This window comes from Anomaloglossus baeobatrachus, chromosome 8 (genome assembly GCF_048569485.1).
Source record: "Anomaloglossus baeobatrachus isolate aAnoBae1 chromosome 8, aAnoBae1.hap1, whole genome shotgun sequence".
Lineage (NCBI taxonomy): Eukaryota > Metazoa > Chordata > Amphibia > Anura > Aromobatidae > Anomaloglossus > Anomaloglossus baeobatrachus.
Genome location: NC_134360.1, coordinates 217,643,359 through 217,657,999, shown reverse-complemented (window position 1 = coordinate 217,657,999; position 14,641 = coordinate 217,643,359). Strand labels below are relative to the sequence as shown.

At 49.3% G+C, this 14,641-nt stretch overlaps 2 protein-coding genes across 2 annotated transcripts in view; one reads left to right on the top strand and one right to left on the bottom strand.

Annotated features, from left to right (window-relative positions):
• The window catches only part of ERI3 (ERI1 exoribonuclease family member 3), a 237,226-nt gene extending 222,591 nt beyond the window's left edge, over positions 1-14,635 (top strand). The window contains exon 8 of the mRNA XM_075320200.1: positions 13,136-14,635. Within this exon, the coding sequence (XP_075176315.1) occupies positions 13,136-13,218 (83 nt within the window). The 3' untranslated portion in view covers positions 13,219-14,635. The remainder of the gene's footprint in view (positions 1-13,135) is intronic.
• Positions 13,526-14,641, bottom strand: part of DMAP1 (DNA methyltransferase 1 associated protein 1) — a 61,769-nt gene continuing 60,653 nt past the window's right edge. The window contains exon 10 of the mRNA XM_075322142.1: positions 13,526-13,591. Within this exon, the coding sequence (XP_075178257.1) occupies positions 13,526-13,591 (66 nt within the window). The remainder of the gene's footprint in view (positions 13,592-14,641) is intronic.

Genomic DNA, 14,641 nt, shown 5'->3' with positions numbered 1-14,641 from the left:
AAAACATGGGGACAGCTTAAACATGGACCTGTTCAGCCGCACACCCGTCACCGATCAGTCTTCTGCTCCCACCAGATGAGAACATTACAGCCGCCCGCTCCGCTGATACGTGCTGATGGCTGCTGCTCCGTGACCCCTCATCTTGTATTCGCTATGCACCCCCTCCTTGTCTGGACTCATTTTCCCGCAGGTATCGTCCGGCCCCGATCATTTCTCACCTTCGCTACTGCAACTCATATCTGAGCCGTGAACTATTAATCAAAGCGTCTGCATCAAGTCCCCAGACGACTCTGTCCTGTGTGTCAGACATTGCCCTGGGGATGGGGCCCCACAACGAGCACATTGGGGCCCTATAATGAGCACGTTTGGCCCCTGACAAGCCTCCCTCTGTGTTGTCACCGGCAGGTGGTATTGCGAGGACACCGCAGCTGACGCCACCATTACGTACACTCCCATCGGCTGCCGTACAGTGCATGCTTTTCCTGCCCTTCTTTTCTAGCGGCCCTTTCCACTATGGGCCACATGACGTCTGAATGGACCACTTCGGGGGTCTTTGCCTGGAATTGGTTATGCAAATTAATTCTTCATTAGATGTCTGTTAGTCTGTCCACCATGCTGCACCTTTCTGCCGCATTCCTTATCCCTGATTGTCTATTGTCCTCACCTCTGCAGGACCTATTACTATGTTGCACTGGTGGATCAGCCATGTGCTATACAACTGGGACGGTCACGGGGGTCTGATGACCGCTGGGGTCTGATGACCGCGGCGGCACTGCTGTGCTCCGTGGATTGTAAGCTCACCGGACGAGGCCTCACGCTGGCTCCTTAGCTCCTGCGGCTTCTCTATTATACCCTATGTGATGGCAGCGTGTGACACTTGGTGGCGCGCTCTCCTGGCCTGCACATTACCCCCAGTTCATGGTCCGTTCACTTTATGTGCACATTTTTCTTGTCCCCCTGACAGAGCCGCTAAGTGGATTTGTGCCTTGTGCGCGGCCGGATTATCACATTACCTCCATGTCCTACATAAACATATTACTTTATATTCAATCGCCCTAATGAAAACCAACCAGCGGCCGCGCTCCCCTCATCTCGTTTTTGTGACTGATGGATAAGAAAGCAGATGTATTAAAAAATGAAGATCCGCCTGCCCTCGCCTGCGCTGCCGCCGTCCCCAGCTTCATAGACTGCAGGGAAAAATCAATGTGGTTATTGTAGGAATATTGTCTATTGATATTGTAATAATACGACAGCTTTTGATTTACAGCCGAGCTGTGAATGAATTGGGTCAGTTCAGGGTGAGGAAGGAAAGCGAGGACGTCCTTCAGCCCCTCTACCCCACCAGGAGCGCGGCCCCGGCTGCCGCATTGTCACCTGCCGCCGCACCGGGTGACGTTTCTGCCACCACTTAAAATATATTTTCTGATCAAAAGTGCAGGATGAGTCACAGCGCCGTCCGCCATGAATCACCGGTGAAAAATTATAAAAATGTCTCAAGGACTCGGGAGCGTTCACACCGCACCATTCCCATCAATTACTCCATGTTTTACATTGCAGACTCCTCCGATTACAGTCCACGCTCTCTGAGGTTTCATCTGCACATGGCCAAACACCAGTCATGGTTGGATCAGCTGAGGTCCACTGATGGTACAAAGTATCAGCGAAATTCAGCTGTCGCAGCGCGAGAGGAGACATAGACAGTGATTGTCACAGTGTTTGGCTCCAAACTCACCAAGTGTCATGGCGGCATCTGACGCTGTTCACACTGCAAAATCTGATACTCCACACTGTGCTTTCTCTGATGCTTCTGAGGTGCACAGACAGGCTCGGGCGTCGACCAGCTGTGTGCTCATTAGTGATCGGGCTTGCAGGAGTTAATTTCTGCTAGCCTGCTGGGTATCTTTTAGATCATGTTGCGAGAGACCTATCACAGTTACTTTGTCTTTTTAAGATGGTTGAGCGAGTCGTCCTATACCAACTAAAGCTTTTGCTAAACCTGTCCATCTGCTATTCTGTTCCTATTGCTGGTGATTTATTGTGTGCTGTAAAAATTGTCTCGTCATCTGTTTTTTTCCTCCCTGCTCTTTATTTCCTCCTAATTACGTTTTGTCTTATATCTCCATGTGTGCTAGCTGTGTGATCGACTTTTTGGTTTCCTTGTTTGTCTTTATCTGTGGGTTCAATCACTCTTGTCCCAGTCCTCCCCTGGTGTGGGGGAGAAGAGGTATTAGATCAGAGCTGTTCTGGAGCAGGGAAAGGAAGGCGGCCCAGACATCCTTACCAGTAGAAGTATCTCTGGGATTTGGGACAGCTTTGACCCCCTAGCCGGAGGGCCAGTCTATTATCCTTTCATACGCCGTGACAGTGATCACTTCTGCCAATAGAAATCTATTACCGGCTCTCAGTTGTTACCGTTCCACACTCAGAATGTATCTTCAATCATCCACCATAAGTTACCTGTCATTCTAATGAGACTGTTTATTGTTGCCATTGCCTCACTATTATGGATGTCGCTGTCTCGGCCATGCCGCTTCCTGCCCTCGCTATCTGGGCCACGCTGCCTCCTGCTACCATTGCCTGGACCATGCTGCCTCCTGCCACTGCTGTCTGGGCAATGCTGCCTTCTACAGCCACTGGCTGGGCCTTGCTGCCTCTTGCTGCCACTATCTAGTCATTGCTGACTCCTGCCGCCGCTGTCCAGGCAATTCTGCCTTCGGCTGCTGCTGTTTTGGCTATACTGTCTCCGGCCTATGCTATCTGGTCCGCCCTGTCTTTTGCCGCCTCTGGGCCTTGCTGCCTCCTTCTGCTGCTGTCTGGGCTTTGCTGCTTTCTGCTGCCGCTGTCTGGGCCTTGCTGCTTCCTGCTGCCGCTGTTAGGGCCTTGCTGCGTCCTGCTGCCGCTGTCTGGGCATTGCTGCCTCAAGCTGCCACTGTCTGGGCATTAATGCCTCCTGCTGCCACTGTCTGGGCCGCACTACTTCCCGACGCCGCTGTCTGGGCCGCACTGCTTCCTGTTGCTGCTGTCTGGGCCACACTGCATTTGCTGCCGCTGTCTGGGCCACACTGCCTTCATTCTGCCGCTGTCTGGGCCGCATTGCCTCCTTCTGCTGCTGTCTAGGCCGCACTGCCTCCGGCTGCCACTGTCTGGGCCACACTGCCTCCAGCCGCCGCTGTTTAGGCGGCAATTCTTTCCGGGCACCGCTGTCTGGGCCGCACTGCCTCCTGCCGCCACTGTCTGGGCCGCACTGCCTCCGGCCGCCGCTGTCTGGGCCGCATTGCCTGTGGCCGCCGCTGTATGGACCGCATTGCCTCCGGCTGCCGCTGTTTAGGCCGCACTGCCTTCGCCAGCGGCTGTTTAGGCCGCAGTGCCTCCGGCCGCCGCTGTCTGGGCTGCCTGGTTTAAGGTCTTTAAATTTTTGTTTTAGATTAGGGTTATAACATTGCGCGTCTCTTCAGCCTGCGCTTGATGTGTTATTAAATCAGTGGCAGCGGATTACATGGTAAAATCAATGAGGAGCTGTAATTGCATATTAGCCGCGTGTTCCGCCATTGTTATTTTATTCCGTATTTTGATGTGGAGATAATTATAATAAGCGTGTTTACCTCGCTGCTGAAGGGAAAATGTCCTGCTAAGTGATTTACTGCACGGGGTCTGGGTAACATCGATGAGCGGTATACAGGCGAAGAATATAGCGAATGTGTTGTACAAATGCGCTACAAATTATTCTGTATATATACACTGCACAGTACCACTTCTCCTGTCCTGTATACTGGGTGTAATCCTCAGTATCTGTATTATTCTGTATATACACACTGCACAGTACCACTTCTCCTGTCCTGTATACTGGGTGTAATCCTCAATACCTGTAGTATTCTGTATATATACACTGCACAGTACCACTTCTCCTGTCCTGTATACTGGGTGTAATCCTCAGTATCTGTATTATTCTGTATATATACTCTGCACAGTACCTCTTCTCCTGTCCTGTATACTGGGTGTAATCCTCAGTATCTGTATTATTCTGTATATATACTCTGCACAGTACCTCTTCTCCTGTCCTGTATACTGGGTGTAATCCTCAGTATCTGTATTATTCTGTATATATACTCTGCACAGTACCTCTTCTCCTGTCCTGTATACTGGGTGTAATCCTCAGTACCTGTATTATTCTGTATATATACACTGCACAGTACCACTTCTCCTGTCCTGTATACTGGGTGTAATCCTCAGTATCTGTATTATTCTGTATATATACTCTGCACAGTACCTCTTCTCCTGTCCTGTATACTGGGTGTAATCCTCAGTATCTGTATTATTCTGTATATATACTCTGCACAGTACCTCTTCTCCTGTCCTGTATACTGGGTGTAATCCTCAGTATCTGTATTATTCTGTATATATACACTGCACAGTACCACTTCTCCTGTCCTGTATACTGGGTGTAACCCTCAGTATCTGTATTATTCTGTATATATACACTGCACAGTACCACTTCTCCTGTCCTGTATACTGGGTGTAATCCTCAGTATCTGTATTATTCTGTATATATACTCTGCACAGTACCTCTTCTCCTGTCCTGTATACTGGGTGTAATCCTCAGTATCTGTATTATTCTGTATATATACTCTGCACAGTACCTCTTCTCCTGTCCTGTATACTGGGTGTAATCCTCAGTATCTGTATTATTCTGTATATATACACTGCACAGTACCACTTCTCCTGTCCTGTATACTGGGTGTAATTCTCAGTATCTGTATTATTCTGTATATATACACTGCACGGTACCACTTCTCCTGTCTTGTATACTGGGTGTAATTCTCAGTATCTGTATTATTCTGTATATATACACTGCACGGTACCACTTCTCCTGTCCTGTATACTGGGTGTAATTCTCAGTATCTGTATTATTCTGTATATATACACTGCACGGTACCACTTCTCCTGTCCTGTATACTGGGTGTAATTCTCAGTATATGTATTATTCTGTATATATACACTGCACGGTACCACTTCTCCTGTCCTGTATACTGGGTGTAATCCTCAGTATCTGTATTATTCTGTATATATACACTGCACAGTACCACTTCTCCTTTCCTGTATACTGGGTGTAATCCTCAGTATCTGTATTATTCTGTATATATACACTGCACAGTACCACTTCTCCTGTCCTGTATACTGGGTGTAATTCTCAGTATCTGTATTATTCTGTATATATACACTGCACAGTACCACTTCTCCTGTCCTGTATACTGGGTGTAATCCTCAGTATCTGTATTATTCTGTATATATACACTGCACAGTACCACTTCTCCTGTCCTGTATACTGGGTGTAATTCTCAGTATCTGTATTATTCTGTCTATATACACTGCACAGTACCACTTCTGTCCTGTATACTGGGTGTAATCCTCAGTATCTGTATTATTCTGTATATATACACTGCACAGTACCACTTCTCCTGTCCTGTATACTGGATGTAATCCTCAGTATCTGTATTATTCTGTATATATACACTGCACAGTACCACTTCTCCTGTCCTGTATACTGGGTGTAATCCTCAGTATCTGTATTATTCTGTATATATACACTGCACAGTACCACTTCTCCTGTCCTGTATATTGGGTGTAATCCTCAGTATCTGTATTATTCTGTATATATACACTGCACAGTACCACTTCTCCTGTCCTGTATACTGGGTGTAATCCTCAGTATCTGTATTATTCTGTATATATACACTGCACAGTACCACTTCTCCTGTCCTGTATACTGGGTGTAATCCTCAGTATCTGTATTATTCTGTATATATACACTGCACAGTACCACTTCTCCTATCCTGTATACTGGGTGTAATCCTCAGTATCTGTATTATTCTGTATATATACACTGCACAGTACCACTCCTCCTGTACAGATTTGTGCACCTTTTCTGTCATTTCCCGGCTGTTTGCCCCCTGGGACATGTGGGGGTCTTGTATTCGTGACTTGTCACTGTTGTCAGCCGCAGACCCCTCTCCCCCTCAGACGATTTGCTGGGAATTGATAAGATAATCCGTATAAAGTTGCCGGGTGTCGTGCGCTCTGTATCGACGCCGCATCCGCTTTGTGCTCCATCGACCGCTGCGGATTTGATGATATGGAAGTTCACGGCGGCTCTTTGTGCACAGGTCAGGGAGCGTGTAATGCCCCGGCCCCGGCTAATCCCTGCCACTCACCGGCTACGGCAACTCAGCAATTATCTAGCACGGTCCGTCCGGAGCAGCGGCTCATGTGATTGACAGCGAGAACGTGTGCGCGGACGGTCTGGATTCCGGGAAAGTTGAGTGACGCCCTCAGTCTTTTTATCCATCCTTGCTCAGGAGGAGACCCTCCGGCACAGATGTCAGATTGGTGGGCTTTATCGAATGGCCGGTCTTCGGTGGTCCCGGTACTGCTGGTGTAGGTCACTCAGAGGTGAGGAGCGCCCGGTGCAGCCCCCTCCCGTCTCTACAGATGTGTCCATTAGGAAGAGTTAACGCCGCCGCTTCCCCTTTGTCTCCTGAGCCCTGCGGCCGCTGCGCCATGATGGACGCCGTCAGTGCAGAGACGATCGCCGCCGCTAAGTTATTGAGGACATAACCCCGTCCATTAGCTAAAACTTCCAGAAATGAGCGTGTGCCGGCTCCATCCTGGGTGAACACGCACCGCGCGCCCCCCGGCCCCCGCAGCTCTATTCTTAATGAAAATGCTCGGTGGAGGTGACCTTACCACAGCACAAACCCACCAGCGCCTTCAAGGGGCCGGCAACTCCGCAGCTCAGGTGGGCTGTCACATGGCTGGAGAATCGGTGGTGGTGGAGAATCTTCAGTGCAATCCTGGATGCAGGGGGAGTCCTGTGACCTGCGACCATTAATGTGGCTGACAGCAGTGACCCCAGGAAGAAGAGATGCTCTGGAGCACAAACTACTGCTCCTACCAGAGAAGTGCAGAGATGAAAGTAAGAGCGAGCGTCTTTCATCAGCCATCGCCACTCATTGGGGGAGCAGAGTTGTCATCCAGCTTTTCCAAGCACCTGACAGGACCGCTCTATCTGCACCCCCTTTGCCATTTCCTCCTCAACAAGGTTACAAATTAATTACTGAGCGCCAGCGGTTTCACTGAAGAGCGGAGTATAACACCGTGCAGACTCCAGCAGCTGGCGCTACTGCTCCGGGGTGTAGAGCATATGCAGGGGCAAGGCGTGGGACTGCAGGGTCAGGGGTCACAGGAACACTTTAGACTCTCAGTCGGGGGTCACAGGAACGCTTCAGCTGCTCAGGGTCGGGGGTCACTGGAACGCTTCAGCCTCTCAGGGTTGGGGGTCACATGAGCGCTTTAGCTGCTTCAGTTTGGGGTCACAGGAACGCTTCATCCGCTCAGGATTAGGGGTCACAGGAGAGTTTCAGCCGCTCAGGGCCGGGGGTCACAGGAACATTTCAGCCACTCATGGTCGGGGGTCACAGGAACGCTTCAGCAGCTCTGGATCGGGGGTCACAGGAGCGTTTCAGCCGCTCAGGGTCGGGATTCTTAGGAGTGCTTCAGCCGCTCAGGGTCGGGGGTCACAAGAATGCTTCAGCCGCTCAGGGTCGGGGGACAGGAACGCTTCATCCGATTTCTAATTTTAACGGCTTCAATGTAGATTTCAGAGTCTTTGATAGAACTTATTTCCTTGCTCCGCGGCCTCTTATGCCCATCCTGCACCGGAGCGGCGTACACACCCTGTGACCCCCGGCACCTATAAAGAGGTGTAACATAAATCGACAAGATGACACAATACAAAGGCTTTGTTTGTGACTTGCATCCATGGAGACACGTAGGTCTGCATAGGAGCTACAGACACAAAACAAGAGAACCAAAAGTTTAGGGGGATATCCAATGTGGTTTATTTATGCTGTAAATGCACAATAGGTGCTGGAACCTGCATCATTCTCATGAGTTAGCTCCACTGCCATCAGGACACGAGTGCCACCCTCCATATCCATGCCTACGGTAGTTTGATGCGTTTTCTACATTTTAATTCATTGGATGCGTTAACGACACTCGCAGTCTCATCGTTGTCACCGATGGTCCCCCGGTGTGGACAGTGTACAGGCGTCATATGAAAAGTCCTGTGCACCCCTCGATGTCTGCATCTCTCCCTGATGTCTACATCTCGGTCTCCGATGTATGTGTCGCGCCCCCTGATGTCTCTCTCTCCCCGATGTCTGTGTCTTTCTCCCTGATGTCTACGTGGCGTCCCCCAATGTCTGCTTCTCTCTCCCCGATGTCTGCGTCACGTGTCCCGAAGTATGCTTCATGCGTCCTCATGTCTGTGTTGTTTCCCCCGATGTCTGCATCGCACTCCTTGATGTCTGCGTCACGCTCCCCAATGTCTGCGTTGTGCCCCTCCATTGTCTGCGTCATGCCCCTCGATGTTTGCATTGCGCCTCCTAATGTCTATGTCGTGGACCCCTCGATGTCTGCGTCATGCTCCCCGGTGTCTGCTTCGTGCACCCCCTGATGTCTGTGTCATGCCCCTCAATGTCTACGTTGCGCCCCCCGATGTCTGTGTCATACCCCTGGTGCCTGCGTCACGCCCCTTGGTGTCTGTGTCGCGCCCCTCCATCGTTAGCGCCTTTCCTGCTCTCAGACATCACCGGAGCCTCAGAGACAGTGAAATATGGCGGCAATTAGCCCGGATACAGTTCAATTATGATAAACAGCGCGCGCACCCTTTATACGGTGATTAAGGGGCCCCTCCGTGATCGAGAGACCTAATTCCACATTATTACGGCCCGGGCCTGATTATTCTGCGCGCGGAGATGGATGTGGAGTCGTCTTTATCATTTACACATCACTGGGAATGTGGCCGTCCTCCCGCCGCCGCACCAGGGCACTGCCACATGCAAGTTGGCAAAGTCACCCTTACGGTAACAGCTTGATAAATGGCCGCGGCGTAATGAAATGGAGACATCAAGGCGCGGGGGCGAGGAAGAAAAAGCGTTAATCCGACACGACGCAGCTGTCCCACGACGGAGGGGAGAAGGAAGAAGGATGGCCATCCCCGGCGTGTTCTGTCAAGGGAGAAATTACACATTTACTTTTGCTTTTTCTTAAGGAGACGGATCTCATAGATCAAAACCCGGATTTACAGCCAATTTCCAGCATGAAATATAGACAGCAGGAATCAATTTAACGTCCGCCCGAACATTAACCCTCCGAGAGTCACAGCGCCCGAAAAGAGGGGTGTCCTAATGGACGGAGAGGCGACCGGCTAGAGTCCTGTACTGCGGCATTAATATGCGTCTGATGCGTCTCTCGGCATCACAGACTTGGCGCTATCTTGGATCTCCTCATACCTAACAGACCAGACTTTCAGTGTCTTCCTCTCTCACACCACCTCCTCATCTCTCCCCTATCTCTCGGTGTCCCCCAAGGTTCAGTTCTTGGACCCCTCTTGTTCTCCATCTACACCTTTGGCCTGGGACAGCTCATAGAGGACCATGGCTTCAGTATCATCTCTATGCCCATGATACGCAGATCTACCTCTCTGTACCTGACGTCACCTCCATACTAACCAGAATCCCACAATGTCTGTCTGTTATATCAGCCATTTTCTTTGCTCGATTTCTAAAACTGATCATGGACAAAACACAATTCATCATCTTTCCCCCATTTCACTCTACCACTCCACCTGACTTATCCATCAAAGTGAATGGCTGCTCACACTCCCCAGTCCCATGTGCTCGCTACCTCGGAGAAACCCTTGACTCTGCTCTCTCCTTCAAGCCACACATCCGCCAAGCCCTCTTCACCTCCTGCCAACTACAACTCAAAAATATTTCCTAGATTCATGCATTCCTTAACCAAGAAGCAGGAAAAACCCTAGTGCACGCCCTCATTATCTCCCACCTGGACTACTGCAACCCCCTGCTCTGTGGCCTCCCTTCAAACACTTTTACTCCCCTCCAATATATCCTAAACTCTGCTGCCCGAATAATCCACCTCTCCCCACTATTGCCCGAACTCTTATCTCTGCCAATCTCTTCACTGGATTCCAGTTGCTCAATGACTCCAGTTCAAAACCCTAAGGCTACTTTCACACATCAGTTTTCTGCATTCAGGCACAATCCTTTTTTTTCCTGATCCAAAGGATCCGGCCAAAAAATGTAAAACCGTATCCATCGGATCCGGTTTTTAACGGATCCGTTATGCCGGATGCGTACAAAACCGGATCCGGTGGATACGGTTTGCATCCGTTTTTGCATCCGGTTTGTCCTTTTTTTTGAAGGATCAGCTTTATTAATTAATTTGGTGCATGCGCAGTTTACAAAAACGGATCCGGTAGCCGCATCCATTTTTTACCGCATTGCGCCGGATCCGGCGTCCATAGGCTTTCATTGTAAAACATGCCGTATCGCGCCGGATCCGGCGCGATGCGGTTTTTTTGCCGGACAAAAAAACGTTGCAAGACACGTTGCCTCCGGCTGCCGCTTTGATAAATTTTGCCGCATCCGGAAAAAAACGGATGCAACGCAAAGCCATCAGGTACAATCCGGTAACAATGCAAATCTATGGGGATAAAACGGATGCAGTACCGGATCCGTTTAACCCGTTTTTTTCCGGATTGTACCTGATGGAAAAAAACTGATGTGTGAAAGTAGCCTAACCATGACCTACAAAGCCACCCACAACCTGTCTCCTCCTTACATCTGTGACCTAGTCACCCGGTATTTACCTCCACGCAACCTCAGATCCTCACAAGATCCCCTTCTCTTATCTCCTCTTCCCACAATCTCAAACAAGATTTCTCCCGTGCCTCCTCCATACTCTGGAGAGCTCTACCCTAACACATCATACTCTCGACTATCGAGGAAACCTGAAGACCCATCTCTTCCAACAAGCCTACAACCTACAGTAACCCTCAGTCTAGTACACCACTGCGCAACCAGCTCTGTCCTCACCTACTGTACCCTCACCCATTCCCTATAGACTGTGATCCCTCGCGGGCAGGGACCTCTCTCCTCCTATACCAGTCTGTTTTTGTAATATTTATGATTACTGTACTTGTTTTTTATGTGTACCCTTTACACTTGTAAAGAGCTATAGAATAAATGGCGCAATAATAATAATAATTAGGTACAGTTAGGTCCAGAAATATTTGGACAGTGACACAATTTTGGCGAGTTGGGCTCAGCATGCCACCACATTGGATTTGAAATGAAACCTCTACAACAGAATTCAAGTGCAGATTGTAACGTTTAATTTGAAGGTTTGAACAAAAATATCTGATAGAAATTGTAGGAATTGTACACATTTCTTTACAAACACTCCACATTTTAGGAGGTCAAAAGTAATTGGACAAATAAACCAAACCCAAACAAAATATTTTTATTTTCAATATTTTGTTGCAAATCCTTTGGAGGCAATCACTGCCTTAAGTCTGGAACCCATGGACATCACCAAACGCTGGGTTTCCTCCTTCTTAATGCTTTGCCAGGCCTTTACAGCCGCAGCCTTCAGGTCTTGCTTGTTTGTCCGTCTTTCCGTCTTAAGTCTGGATTTGAGCAAGTGAAATGCATGCTCAATTGGGTTAAGATCTGGTGATTGACTTGGCCATTGCAGAATGTTCCACTTTTTTGCACTCATGAACTCCTGGGTAGCTTTGGCTGTATGCTTGGGGTCATTGTCCATCTGTACTATGAAGCGCCGTCCGATAAACCTTGCGGCATTTGGCTGAATCTGGGCTGAAAGTATATCCCGGTACACTTCAGAATTCATCCGGCTACTCTTGTCTGCTGTTATGTCAACAATAAACACAAGTGACCCAGTGCCATTGAAAGCCATGCATGCCCATGCCATCACGTTGCCTCCACCATGTTTTACAGAGGATGTGGTGTGCCTTGGATCATGTGCCGTTCCCTTTCTTCTCCAAACTTTTTTCTTCCCATCATTCTGGTACAGGTTGATCTTTGTCTCATCTGTCCATAGAATACTTTTCCAGAACTGAGCTGGCTTCATGAGGTGTTTTTCAGCAAATTTAACTCTGGGCTGTCTATTTTTGGAATTGATGAATGGTTTGCATCTAGATGTGAACCCTTTGTATTTACTTTCATGGAGTCTTCTCTTTACTGTTGACTTAGTGAAGTAGGTGTATCTGTCTCTGAGAGTGTTCTGGACTTCAGTTGATGTTGTGAACGGGTTCTTCTTCACCAAAGAAAGTATGCGGCGATCATCCACCACTGTTGTCATCCGTGGACGCCCAGGCCTTTTTGAGTTCCCAAGCTCACCAGTCAATTCCTTTTTTCTCAGAATGTACCCGACTGTTGATTTTGCTACTCCAAGCATGTCTGCTATCTCTCTGATGGATTTTTTCTTTTTTTTCAGCCTTAGGATGTTCTGCTTCACCTCAATTGAGAGTTCCTTAGACCGCATGTTGTCTGGTCACAGCAACAGCTTCCAAATGCAAAACCACACACCTGTAATCAACCCCAGACCTTTTAACTACTTCATTGATTACAGGTTAACGAGGCAGACACCTTCAGAGATTATTGCAGCCCTTAGAGTCCCTTGTCCAATTACTTTTGGTCCCTTGAAAAAGAGGGGGCTATGCATTACAGAGCTATGATTCCTAAACCCTTTCTCCGATTTGGATGTGAAAACTCTCATATTGCAGCTGGGAGTGTGCACTTTCAGCCCATATTATATATATAATTGTATTTCTGAACATGTTTTTGTAAACAGCTAAAATAACAAAACTTGTGTCACTGTCCAAATACTTCTGGACCTAACTGTATTAATACCGAGTGTCCGGCCAGAGTCCTGTTCTGCGGCATTAATATGCATCTGATTAGGCATTAGTACCGCAGAGTATCCGGGTAATGGAGGTTCCTGGGGCACCTGCCAGGGGCCGCAGCTTCCCAAATGGCCTCCCATCACTTCAGGGCCGACCTGAGCCCCTGCACACACGGGACAAATCTGATCACTTATAGGTTCTTTACTGATCGGACCCCCAGGTCCTTGATCCGTCCATCAGTCGCCTTCGCCGCTGGGGCTTGCAGGAGGGGTTTCATGGCCGCCGTGTTGTTTGCGACTTTCCGCACTGTTGCCCGTCTTGCTGACGCGTTTCTCCTTTTCTCCACAGATGACTGCAGGAATATCGCCAACATCATGAAGACTCTTGCTCACCGAGGCTTCATCTTCAAGCAGACCTCCAGGCGCATCTGATTGTGGCGGGGGAGCCGGGCTGCGGCTGGAGCGGGGCAGGAGGCTGCATGTAGCTCTTTCCTTACTGCGTCCACTCGGGTGGACAGACCAGATACAGGACATTGGGTGGAGGACGACACATTGTAACGGACTGACCTCTGATGTGAGAATCGAGCCATCGCTGTATATACCACTCCACCATGAAGATCTGTTACACTCCATCCGCTTCCCCTAGACAGAGACCCCCATCCTCTCCACCTGCCCCTGTATCTCCTCCCGGGTGTCCTGGCACAGCTTAGTAGACAAGACCTCTATAATACAACCCCCATCATCCGGACAGCTGAGATTCTACACTGAAGCGCTTCGTCCCGATGAGGAAGATGATGAAACTTCGCTGATTGGAGCGGAGTTATTATGGTGTGAGCTTATTATGAGCCGCGCCGCCCACCATGGTGCAGAGTGACAGGAGGAGCAGGAGAGGGACACAGTGCGAGCGCCAAAAAGGAGACCTTGCCCGGAAGCTTCTACAGTGCAGAGTTCGGCCGCTTCTTTTTAGTTTGTTTTATGTAAATGAGGATTCACACCGGCACCACAAGGTTCTGCAGATCCCAGACCCGCAGCTCTGTCCTCGGTTCTGCAGATCCCAGACCCGCAGCTCTGTCCTCGATTCTGCAGATCCCAGACCCGCAGCTCTGTCCTCAATTCTGCAGATCCCAGACCCGCGGCATGGTTCTCGGTTCTGCAGATCCCAGACCCGCGGCACGGTTCTCGGTTCTGCAGATCCCAGACCCGCGACTTAGTCCTCTCCTTGTTCAATATCTCTGCTTCCGATAATAAATGAGATCACCGGTAACATGCAGAGGTTTGTAAACCGTCTGACCCAATACTTCTCACAGCTGAGGGCCTGTTACAATGTATCAGTGTATAGATTTGCATTGCTGATTGTATTTATCTCAGCTTCACTCATCCAGTGTAACAAACCCTCAGCTGTGTGAGAACTACATCACTGGTCACTGACAGTAAGCAGACGATAAAGAATGAAATTAGTCTTTTTAGAAAGTCCCAGCCATTTCTGTACATCAGATAGAGCGTCGCTCCTGCGGCTGGGAACATCCATTGTACCAGAAACCCTCCTGTGAGAGACCATTGGCCTCCAAGGGTGTCGGAGCAAAGAATTCCCCGACTTTCAGCACAATCTGTCCAATGACTGTCAGGACGGAGCAGTGACCGCCGCCCCTGTGCCCACCGGCCGGACCTCTGCTCCTGTCCACAGGGCATGCACACATTACCACCGAGGAGCAGACAGCGGCCTCCTCCAAAAGTGCCACTGTGGCCAAACCTGAACATCCAGTTTCTTGGGGGTCCCGTACCCTCAGCTGCTCGGGAAAAGCTAACTATTTGGAAGTTTCTATTTCAAAAGACCCTGTCATTCCTGGCCGCAGCT